The sequence below is a fragment of the Primulina huaijiensis genome, chromosome 12 (genome assembly GCF_012295235.1).
Source record: "Primulina huaijiensis isolate GDHJ02 chromosome 12, ASM1229523v2, whole genome shotgun sequence".
Taxonomy (NCBI): Eukaryota; Viridiplantae; Streptophyta; class Magnoliopsida; order Lamiales; family Gesneriaceae; genus Primulina; species Primulina huaijiensis.
In genome coordinates, this window is record NC_133317.1 from 3,879,575 (window position 1) to 3,891,688 (window position 12,114).

Below are 12,114 nucleotides of genomic sequence, written 5' to 3' on the forward strand. Positions count from 1 at the left end.
GTATTTTTTAAAACACAAAAACTCATATGATATCCTCTTACTGACTAACTTCGTAAGACAGATCTTCAATCGACCCGATCCATGAAAAATATCACTTTTATGTTCAAAATATTATTTTTCATTACAAAAATATAATTTTTTTAGTTATGTTATGATAAAATATTATTTAATACGTACTGATTTGAATGAAAGATATTCGAACCATGAAAAATGAACAATGAAAGATATTCGAACCATGAAAAATGAACATAAAATTATTCACTGCAAAAATATCATTTTTTATTGATAATGTTAAAGAAAAAATATTGTTTGTTAATATCAATTTGAATAAGTCCTAGTTTTTATGACCAACCCGGCTCATGAAACTAGTGCATGGAAAACCTACTTTTTTTAGAAAAATAGATATTTATAAATTTTAGTGGCTTAGATGTGTGTCCCTTCCTACAAAACATGGAAACGTGTTTCCTAACAAGAGCACGGGCAGCGTGAAAACAAAAAAAAAAAACAAAACAAAAACAAAAACAAATTAAGAATAATTTATGCGCAGAAAGGCCTAAAGGAGCAAAACTGGCCTCTCTTCATGCAAGCCACCCAAATACTTCCCCTTCAATCTTGCAAATCACTTTGTCCCAGATGATATGTCTGGTAATTGGCTTGAAACCTCGGGCCCCGAAACCGAGGATCCAGATAGATGGCTTGGTTCTGGAGGCCGCAGCAGAGCAGTTGTATCGGCCATCAAGGATTGCAAATGTGCTGGGACATTAGTTGGGAGTGACGGTGTCGCTGCCTGAGCTTGCTGGTTAGGTTGAATAATGTACTGGTTTAAAGCATCGGAATAAGCCTGACCCGATAGAGCTCCACGCATACGGGCTGCTGGGCGCCAATTCTGCTCAATTGAATCATTGGCTGTAGTTGTCTGACCTTGAGAAGATGTAATTTCTAGATTACTTACCTGGTCTCTAGTTGATGGCATTCTGTGATTATTGGGAATCATATATGAGGGTGTTATTTTAGATGCCTCAACTGGCCTAGTCATCTGTCCACTTGTGTGCACAGATAACGACTTACCAGCTTGTTGACTAGTCACTGTCCCTACTGGGAGATTGGTTCGGTCCCATGAAACTCCAACTTGGCTTTGAGGTCGAGAGAAGTTCGCAGGTAACTGAGCAGATGGCATCCTCGGACCAACAAGGTGAGGTGGAGTTGAAATACGACGTTCATTTAAAGCACTGAAAGAATTTCGTCCTTGATCTGGAACACTTGATTGAGATGATCGAACGGAAGGAAATGACTGATTTCGCTGACCACAGTTCCAAAGAAGAATTTGAGAAGGGTAAATAGATGTTACAGATAAGTGCAATTTTGGTTGTTTGAGACTTCATGCTGTGTTAGAAGCATAATAAACACAGATCCCATTTTGAGTTGAAAAATCTCCCATAGATTTTTTAGTAATAAAAACAATCTGAACTATCAGGAAAATCTAAAAGGAAATCACTTGGATACATTGCAAAATACCACTAAATCAGGGAAAGCGCACCTATTTACCTGCATACCCATGTACTGATGCAATGGAGATGAAGACCTCTGTGAGGCGGAAAATGGATTCATATGAGTTGCGTTGGGAATCATTTGGGCCCATGGTGAGGCTTGAGAAGCTGCTGATGCACTATTCTGGGTAAATATGTTTCCACTATTTCTTGGCCGTTTCTGAAGAACGGAATCTGGGGTGCGCGCAAGAAGGGCCTGAACCACCGTAGGTGTACTGGTAACATTCAAGGGTAGAGACGGAAACCTTCCATACTCGTTAGTGACAGCTGAATTTCCAAATTGGTGCTGCTGAAATGGCAGAGTAGTCAATACAGAAGTTTCACATTGTGGCATAGTGGCTGTAACAAGTGCATCACCAAAGACAGCCTGGAGTTCTTGATTTGGAGAATTAGGACCAATTGGATGGGTCAAAACAGGACTCTGCGCAATATTGTTTGACGTGGTGTTTGATAGTGATGACACCTGTCCAAAGTTTGGCATAACGAATCCAGACCAGAAATCGTCATCAAGACAAGTATCACTTTGGTCAGCATCATTTGTTTTGGTCATCTGAGGGTCGAATGCCTCAGTTGGAGTCTCTGTTTGACATTGATAAGTTGTGGTGACTGTCCTGTCTTGGATTTCATCATCGGAAAAAGAACTTATTGCATTATCGATGGCAGTCAGATCAAGAACATCTACAGGAGCTTTCGACAACTGAACAGATTCAGATTGTGGAGGCTCGTCCTGTGTATTATTGGAGATCTTATCCACTGATTTCTGTATAGAGTCATCAGTTCCCGTCGCAACGTTCCAAGATCCATCTGAGGCAAAAATTACCTCGGTATCATTTGCTCCAACCTCTTCCAAGATCTGAAAAGGCTCCAAACATAACCTAAGAATAAAATAATTCAAGAATACAATAAAAAAATGCAGATAATATACTTGCCTTGACCATCTTTCGGTCAATGCGTATATCAGTGAAGCAGACATGCTGATTACAATGAGGGCAGCGCCAGGATGGAACTCTTGAATTTATGTCCACGTAGTTGCCAAAATCAAAACACTAGCTCAAAATGAAAACACAAGACTTCAAATTTGCTAAGACCGTTTAAAAAATGAGAAGCAAGGCTATTAAATCCAACAGAAATATGAGAGTGGACATTGCGATAATTTAAATTTTCTTTGCTCAACAGGAATGTGGTTTCACCTCCCCATGTGATTAATCTAGTTTTATCAATGCGTCAAATGACCATTCATATTTTAAAGGTTACGAATCAAATACACAAAAACATCAAACAACCATTAGTCGCATACAGGTCTTACAAGTTATAAATCAATTATAACAAACATCACAAAAATCAACAAATCAGAAGTTGTAAATGGTACAGCATATCAAATAAAATTTAGTGGTCAAACTAGAAGCCACACCAATACTGCAGTGGTCAGATGACGTGATAGAAAGACAAATTCGGTATCCATGTGGTAACAATGGGATTAGAATAGAGAAATTATACTTGTATATTAAACTATCACACAACTTGAAAAATAAAAAGGCAGTCTTTGTAATCACATTTGTCAGTAAGTGCAACTTCTTTCAACTAACTATCCGATACTTAAAATTACCTGAATATGTTTGCATGAATATCCTTTGACAGGAGTTTTAATTCGCTTGAAGCTGTTCAAGATTAAAAGGGATGCACGAAATCAGCAGTAAAAATGGCACAGCTACTCGAATGAGGTAGGTAAAAATGCCAGCTAAAACACGAAGGAAAATGTGAAAACGAGAAAGATAAAGGTGGTTTTCGGAATTGAAGTCAAAATCCAAATTCCAGAACCGATGAGCATCACAGATTAAAAATGTAGATTATACATCTCATAATGTTTTCAATGATTGGTGGTGTTGTGACCAGCTATCACAATGTATCTTTTGCTTTGTCACGATAAATAAATACTAATGAAAGAACGAGGTGCCCAGCAAAACCGTTAAGTTCCATGCAAATAGTGCATAAATGAATGCTGAAGAACATAATTGAGCTGAGCAACGCAAAATCAAGGTTTACCTAATAGGACAGTTTAGCGATATCCTTGAGGGCCCTTCAATTATTTCAGAATCTACACAGGAAAATCAAGCAAACTAACGTGAGCAGTTAAAGAGAACAGGCATTCCACTAACGAATAGACCTTAATGTTATTCTAAAATAAATGTTGTTCCGACTAAAAAAGTAGTAAAACAATGGCCAACTTGACAGATATAAATAAGTTCCAGAAATTTTACTAATGGCACCTGAATCCACAGCTGTGAGAGCATGCTGCTCGTAATCTTGAAGGGCACTACTCTCAAGGTTTGGCATCTCACTCATGAAAGCAATTGCTATAGTATAATTCCCTTCACAAATATCAACTTTGAGAGTAAACGCCTTTACATATTAAACCGCAAAACAAAATTTTCAGATATGAAACCTGAGGCTTATACCACAAAATTCACCCACAGCCTGAAGAAGATTCGACCCGTATTTCAGCATATGTGTCACATCTGTTGGGATTTGAGGTCCTGTGTCCTGGTTGAGAGAAGGAATACAAGTATTTCACAATACAATTAGCTTAAAGATAAAGGTGTCCTAAAATTAGTCTAAACCAACCATGGAAGTAGTAGTCCTCTTCTCCACTCCCTTCCCATTCACGAGAAAGCTGCAGAAGTAAATACAGAAAATGTTAAATTCTTTCGTTTGCAAGAAAGAAACAAATTTAATTAGGCTCAAAATGAAAATATTAATGAAGTAGCAAAAGAATAGATTACTTGACTTTGGAAGGGGTAGTGAGGCAGGAAGACTTCGTGACATCATCTGTTTGCGCAACAAATAACCTCTGTAGATGAAATTAATTATCATCGAGCAATTTATGGTATATCTCAGCCGAACCCACTTAGTGGGATAAAGGCTTATGCGTTGTTGTCATAGTTGTAATTTATGATAATCTCTAACTTTTTTCATGAAATTAAAGTATAATATAATACAATAAAAGTAAACATCTCGCTTCAACGAGTTGTGCTCTACACTTGTCAACCGGTACTCTCTGTCCTCAGGATGGGTCTTCAAACTATGGAAGCAAGTTGAGGAGGGGTTGCAGCTCTACAGAGATAAATATGTTTATTGGTCCGACCATGCCACCCCCAGCCTACCCCAAATTAGCATCCTTATTTAGACGTCTTATACATGAAATATGCAGATTAAGAACTATCCCGCTAAAATACTTATAAGATCCTTATATCAAATGATAAAATAACTCAAATATAACATCTATTATTCTTGTGAATTCGGAGTTGCAAAAGGTACTGTTTTATATGTCACCAAAACCAAGATGACGCCTTTTTTAAGAAAACCCCAAGATGGAAGCAATAGCATGATTGTATGGATTATTTAAGCGAAGGATCGCAATATCGATGCACACTAATAAAGGGTTAAACAATTAAAAGTTAAAGAAAAACAAATGAAGACTCAGAAATTATTTTATCAATCCAAGCTGCAAGCAAGGAAAAGAAACTGTAATATTGATGCACACAAGCAAAATAGTTAAACAATTAAAGTTCTAAAAAAGAAGACACTGGAAAGAATTTTCTGTAATAGGTGCAAGAAAGGAATAAGACTATTTGTGTCCAATAAATTCACCATCATAGAAAGAGGCCATTAGGTATTTTATCCTCTTCATTCTTGGTCGTTCATTGGAGGAAATCCTTACTTTCAGTCACTTTACTTTCCGACCACATCATAATTCCAAAAATCCAGGGTCGAAAGGAAAAAAAATGTTGTATTGTCCCAGACACCCAGTATAAAGTAAAGTCGTAAGTCACCAGCTATCCGTGCCTCGTGAAACCTCCCATCATAAGAGATTTAATCAATCCAACCCTAAGAATGTGTTCCGACAAAAATGAACCACATATGCAGTAAAGGTTAAAGGGAAAAAGAATCACTTTTGTAGTGATCCATTTCTACAACCCCCTCCAAATTCATAGCATCCCCTAAACTAAAACATGTTGTTAAGGACCGCATGGTTAAGAATTCAGCTTTATTTTGCCCATGCTCAGAAGCATCTGAATCACAATATGGACAAAAGGAAGAATTCAATACGGTTACATTGGATCCTAAATTTCATTGGACAAAAGGAAAGGATTTACTTTGGTTATAAGAGAAAACAAGAAGGATGTTCAAATATGTTTTCAAATACATCTTTGCTAATTTACTCTCATTCATTTCTTTCCATTTTATTAAATTAAATTAAAAATAGCATAAATTGACTTTGCTTTTCCTTTTCACTTTCCACCACAAAATCCTTGAACCAAAAGTAGCATAAACTATAAGATCTTGCGTCTGTCGACCCAGATCAAAGGTTACAAGATAAGCACTACTATGGTCGAGGAACAATGTGTACAAGATTATAATTATTTAGTATTTTCCTTTCTACTTTATTCAATTGGTCACGTGCAAACATTACCAAATATCAGTACAATTTCATCATAATTGTCTTGAAAAACGTGAAGGCAACTGAAAAACTCTGTTTGAACTAGTCGTTGGCAACATGTCTACGCTGGTTCAAATCCAGCTCGGCCCAATAATTCACCAATCTACCATAAGATGGTATAACCCATCTTGTGCTTTCATCAACCATAGCTAGGGAGAAACCATTTGCAGAACTTATATTTGAAAATCAACTCATGTGTTTTAACAATTGTTTTGCCTTCTCATGGATCATACTAAGTCATAAGCTAATTTAAAGAAAACATCAGGTAACGTGATTCAGTAAAATTACAGAAACAATACACTGTCTAGTTATTGCACAATCACAGAATTGTTCCTGAATATAAAATATTGCACTTGCGAGTCTTGCATGCTTACTATTTTTTGACCCGGAGAAGGCATTAAAGTTTTTGAAATCTTGAAGCCACTCACATAAGCATCGAATCCAGGCTACAATGCAAACACAAAATGCACCAATGCCATCAGCTGTTAAAACGATACAAGATCAATGCAATTATGCATGCGGAAGGAAGGCGAAATAGCCACCTTGACTTCAAGGCAAACTAATTTATGGCCCATCCTCATTCTCGGATAGAACCTGCGGAAGCACGTACACCCAATAATTCTTCAAGTTGCAGGTTGAATGGCAAAAAAAAACTTGGCAAGACACATAAAAGGTAGATTACAAAAATAAAAGAAAGAAAATAGAAAGCCCACATTTTGTTCAGAAATATTAGAGGTTAAATACAAGATATAAATATCACGAACACCGAGAATCAGATGGTTTGGTGCATATAAAATTTCACATAAAACTGTGGAGGACATATTCTCTCTTGTAACTGGACATGGTAACAAGACTTGATACCACAATCACCTTGCCAACTGAGTTTCAGTAATTATATTAAAAAATGTCGAGTTAAACTACAGAGATTAATTTGATAGTTGAACCAAAGAATTACTAGCATGTTAACATAGCACAATGGAGCTACGGAGGACATAAGAAGGCAAAGAATTTGAACCTTCCCACTCCAGCAGAAAAAAAAGCTTATGTAATCTTATCATCAATCGCTCGGTAAAAGAATTCGTTAAGATGCATTGCTTGCATACCAGCTATCACTTTTATTTATTACTGTAAGTCTTGGAGAAGCAAATAAAGTGTGTGCGCGTATATGCAGATACCACATCTAAATTCCAGTTAAGTGTGAAATTTAACAAAAGGCATGCAATTGTTTTTTACAAGTTGGAACCACAGTATCACTTCTTAAAAAATTACACATGAATATTTTACCTTGACATAATTGTGGAGGTAACAGAAAGAGAGCAGGTAGCCTTTGTGTCGAAATTTGATGAGCCACAAAAATTACTTGCCATCTACACAAAAAGAAATAAAATTCAATAATTGTGAATCCAACCAACCGGTAAAAAAAATTGATGTGTATAAAACAATACTCAATTGTTAACCAACCTCCTTCCCCAAGTTTATTAGTTCATCAGAATCTTTATTTGAAAACCACCCACATTCACAAGCATTCTGCCAGTCAAATAATGAACAGCCTCAGAATTGCAAAATTAAGGAATAAGGTTGTTTTCTAGGTATTTTTGTCCGAGACTCCTCCATGTCAAAGTAAGATTCAAAATGGAAAAATGAAATATCTTCCTACAAAAATACAATGTGAAAAGTAGCAAAGCTGATTTTTGTGGCACGTGCTTTCATAAGTCAGAATGCCAGTGTACTTCAGCGGCTAATAATCACTCCACAAAAAGGCTTTTTAAGCACTCAGGCATGAAAAATTCATTTCCTCTGCCTTACAAGTTATGATGGCTGGAATCGCCAACTAGCTATAAGACAAATGCCACCAAAATTTGACCTTTTTCAACTAAATTAAACTTGCCAATTGAAGGGAACCACTGTAACAAGCACGACCAAAGTTGCAAGTTTTCAACCCTTGTCACGCATTAAATCTAGCCACCACACAAGTAAAACAAATCTTTTCTACCAAGATAGCACCATGAAGGATGTTGTTTGGCAGCGCATGGAGTGGTCCATAATAAGGGTCGTTTTTGCATGTTTATAATGTTGTTTTTAGTCCATTATTGCATGAGTTTAGGGTATCGAGTCTGCATTTTATCTATTTTATTCATAATTTATGCATATTGTTGCTCCTCACATGTTCAAGTTGATTTGGGTGAACCTGATAAAAAAAGAAGGGAATTATTGACTAGATTGCAAGCAGCCCACGCTACGGCGGGTGGTTTAGCCCGCCCCAGCGCGCTAATGAAGAAAAAAATACAGATTTGCACAACGCACTCGACGTACAAAAGAAAAATGAATTGCGCGCAGGCTGCGCTAGGGCGGTTAAAATCTACTGCCCTAGTGCGACGCGATAAAGAAAAAAGAATTTGCTCAATTTGTTTCTGTTTTTCTGGATTATAGGCGACATCCATATCTTAGAGCAGCCCTAATACACGAAAGGGATTCACTAGACATCAGATTTACACCAGATTCATAAGGGAGAGCCGCGAAGAGGAAGATGCAGCTCCACGAGAGCAAGGAAACAATCAAAGAACAAGAACTTAACAGCGTTTTTCTCCTTCCATCTTACTTTATTTAGGATTTAAGGGATCATACCCTCAAAACAATTATGTTTTGAATTCTTTTTTAAGATTGAAATTTTGGTTTTTCAGCATTCTTGATTATGTTATTGTTTTGATTGCATCTTTGGAGCATGATCGACTTTGAAAGTGATTTTATATGTTATAATTGAGACCGAGAGGGGATTTTATAACATGATATTATAATATAATCCATGGATCTACAACTCGCACAGGCACATGAAGTTGGATACACATTGATAGTCATAGGCCGAACTCGAAAGCTAGAGGATTCAAATGCTCATTAATGCGATTGCAATTGTTAAATAATATAAGGATAACTGGTTACTGCATTTTGTTAGTTTTATTAACATAACTAACAGAGTATATTGATAAATTAGGAAATCACGTCAAAAGCATAGCTTAAAAATTGAAGCATGATGCTGTACAATCACACCAAAAATGAAGCATGATGCTGTACAATCATCCATAAAAACATTGCTTCAAAGTTCAAACATTGACAAAAATGAAGCATGATGCTGTACAATCACACCAAATATCGCCTGGTAACTAACCTTAATAGAAATCATCAAAACCATTATAGCTGATTGCAGGAGGGCATCTTTCTTAAATCGGCACACCTTAATAGATGATCATCGAAGAAAAATGATAAATCTTTATATCATCATATGAAGGAAATATAATGAATGGCATCAAAAGGCCAAAACCAGCAAAGCATGAGAGTTCACAAAAGTGTAAGACAGGACCGGTGTTAGAGACAACATGCACTCGTACATATAATTAATGTAAGTAATAGGAAGATCAGAGTCGTTCAGACTAATGAACCTAATAAAACAAAGCCACAACTGTCTAATTTACTCGGGATTTATAGAAAATGCAATGCAGAACTCAAATTTTACATAATGCTTTTACGAAAAAAATGTAAAATTATAACTGAGGTTGCAAGTTTTATGGAACTGTATTAGAATCCAGCAGTGCAACGTAAATGTCCAAAAAACATGTATAGATTTGATTATAATTTATACTTGAAATTAACAGCTAGAATCTGAAACAAACTATTCGTCTCCATCTTCCTACAAATTATGATGTTGATTTGAGGGCATTTAAATATATTTAATGGTTTGTGACCAAAAAAAATATTTTATTGACTAAAGTATTCCACCAGTACAAATCAACTCCTTTGGCAGGTCCCTGAGAAACAACACTTTTATCCAAAGTCACCTGCTTTAACAGAGAAGGAAACTCTTGCACTCTGCTTGGAACCTCGTAGTGTACAACAGCAAAATCGATACCTCTGCAGTTTCCAACGAACAAAAAAAAACTCAGTAAAACTACTAGTAGAATTTGGTACTTTGTAAGTGTTATCTCCTTTATAACACTCTGCCACAGATAAAATTCCAGGGCAAATGTAGTTGACACTGACATGTTGAACATCTGCAACCACTTTCTTGGCTCAAACTTTTAATATGAGCGGTTTTTTAACATAATATTATGACAGAAAGTACTCAATTTGAACCCCATGCACTCCCTCACCATATTTCAACACATGGGTCTTTGGAGTCGCTCATGTGTCAGGATAACACAAGCAGAAAATCGAATTAAACTTCAACTCTCTATGACTGCTATGCATCCCTCGGCGATTGCACAACAAAATGTAGCGTGCTTATAAAGTTAAAGGGACTCTACAACCTAATCGGCAATTCTTTTGGGTTTTGTGTTCTTCTCTTGAAATCTGACCTAACATTGATTCTTTGGTTGAGATTTGTTGATCTGAAAGGAGATTCTTGAGAATGGATAACACTGGGTCAATATCGGTAATGTGGTCCATTTTTAGCTTAAAGATTGAATTAAGATACTACGTCGAATACTGGAAAATGAAGGAGAAGCACGAAAAGCAAAACAACACCGTATTGTGTCAGATTTCATTAGTTTAGTTTTATTAGTTTAATAATTCCACTCACGCGTTTAATTTTGTTTGTTTAGATTACATATTTAAATTTGATAATTAATAATCATAGTACATGTTTTCCGACGTCTGTTGGAACGATTTGAACTCCAACTCCAGTTTATTACAATTTGATTTATTGTTTTTGGTAGTCCCAACCAATTTTGATGGTCAATGGATTAAAACCACTCGCAGCAGATCGCCATGGGCGTCAACTTCATAAGTGTTGGACAATGTTGCATGTCTCACTCTCACGTTGGTATCACATCAAAACATTGAGTGGTCAATAAGGTTAAAGGATTCTCCAATCTAAGAGACTAATATTTTGGGCTTTAAGCTCTATTCTTGAGCTTGTAGACTAATGAAGTGTTTGCAATCACTTAAAAAAAAATTATTCTTGGTTTTTGGATAAAAAAAATCAGTTTTTTGTGTTAGCTTCTGCTCACTTTAAATTGAAATCCAGAATCCGGTGTTCTTTTGATTCTGCTTCTACAAAGTGTGCTCGTAAAAAATTAGTATTTAGAATCACATATATATCAAACGTTACTAATTTCTGAGTTGCCCCCAAGAACAATTTCCGTGGGTAATGATCTAAAGATTACAACTTTGACTCTACTACTGTTTTCATTTTACTAGGTATCCTCTCCAATATCAAAATCCCACTTGATCATCCCTCGCAATACTATTATGACACGAATCATTCGTCATACAGCAATATACCACAAAAAAATATTAAATCTGAAAAAAAAAACAGCTTTCAAGTAAGAATCGTACGTGTGGACTGGAGGATTACCTGGACAGGGAAAGGCAGAGATTTAAGAACTCTGCGTCGTTTTTAATGGTGCCGCGGACGTGCCGTAATAAACGATCCATCACCACGGAAATGCGGTAAGCGTTCACTTTCGACTTATCTAAGTCACTACTCGAAGCGCCGCCGACGCCAACCATTTTCGCTCGGGTCACCGCCGTTCCGGCCATCTTTTCAACTTTTTTCAGACGTTTTTCTCTTGTAATTTATTTTAGAAACGAAGTGTTTTTTTTTTCACGTCGACCAGCACGGCTTATTTTATAAGAAAAGTATTATTTACCTCCCAATTTTTATTAAATATTAGTATTATGCGTGATGTGTGTGATATTAAATTTATTTTANATAAACTCGCAATAATAAAATTAATTAAAAATATTATGAAATATAAAAATGTAAAAAAACTTTTGTCCGATACTGACATATCAAAGTAATTTTAAAATAAATATTTTCAATAGAATTTACAGTTAATACGTATATAAATATTTTCGGAATATAAAGTTTGAAAATATGTATGGGTTAATTTTAAAATTTAGTATGTTTAGGCATAGTTTGGTATACATGATAGGATAAACATGTGATATATAATATAAGGATAAGTTAAGGATAAATAAGATGTATGATATTATATTCAATGTTTGGTATGATTTTAATAAGAGTGATTAAATTTATATATTAGATTGTAATGACAAAATTAACTTTATTATAAT

General features: G+C 35.8%; 1 protein-coding gene across 3 annotated transcripts; it reads right to left on the reverse strand.

Moving 5' to 3' along the window:
- Window positions 1-314: 314 nt before the first annotated feature.
- LOC140989848 (E4 SUMO-protein ligase PIAL2-like) lies at window positions 315-11,636 on the reverse strand. 3 transcript variants are annotated; one of them, XM_073459302.1, is made up of 16 exons: window positions 10,078-10,627; window positions 9,876-9,948; window positions 9,209-9,274; window positions 7,507-7,572; window positions 7,330-7,412; window positions 6,588-6,639; window positions 6,420-6,491; window positions 4,328-4,395; window positions 4,170-4,218; window positions 4,004-4,088; window positions 3,815-3,916; window positions 3,591-3,642; window positions 3,154-3,205; window positions 2,477-2,593; window positions 1,546-2,400; window positions 315-1,300 (listed from the first exon to the last, which is right to left on the reverse strand). In XM_073459302.1, exons 1-16 carry the CDS (start codon window positions 10,086-10,088, stop codon window positions 620-622), a joined length of 2,484 nt encoding a protein of 827 aa, XP_073315403.1. In that variant the 5' UTR covers window positions 10,089-10,627; the 3' UTR covers window positions 315-619. The 3 variants fall into 3 exon arrangements, with proteins under 3 accessions (XP_073315403.1, XP_073315402.1, XP_073315404.1); XM_073459301.1 differs by lacking the exon at window positions 10,078-10,627 and adding an exon at window positions 11,393-11,636 and having other exon boundaries at window positions 316-1,300; XM_073459303.1 differs by lacking the exons at window positions 9,876-9,948; window positions 10,078-10,627 and adding an exon at window positions 11,393-11,532 and having other exon boundaries at window positions 316-1,300.
- Between the last annotated feature and the right edge of the window lie 478 nt (window positions 11,637-12,114).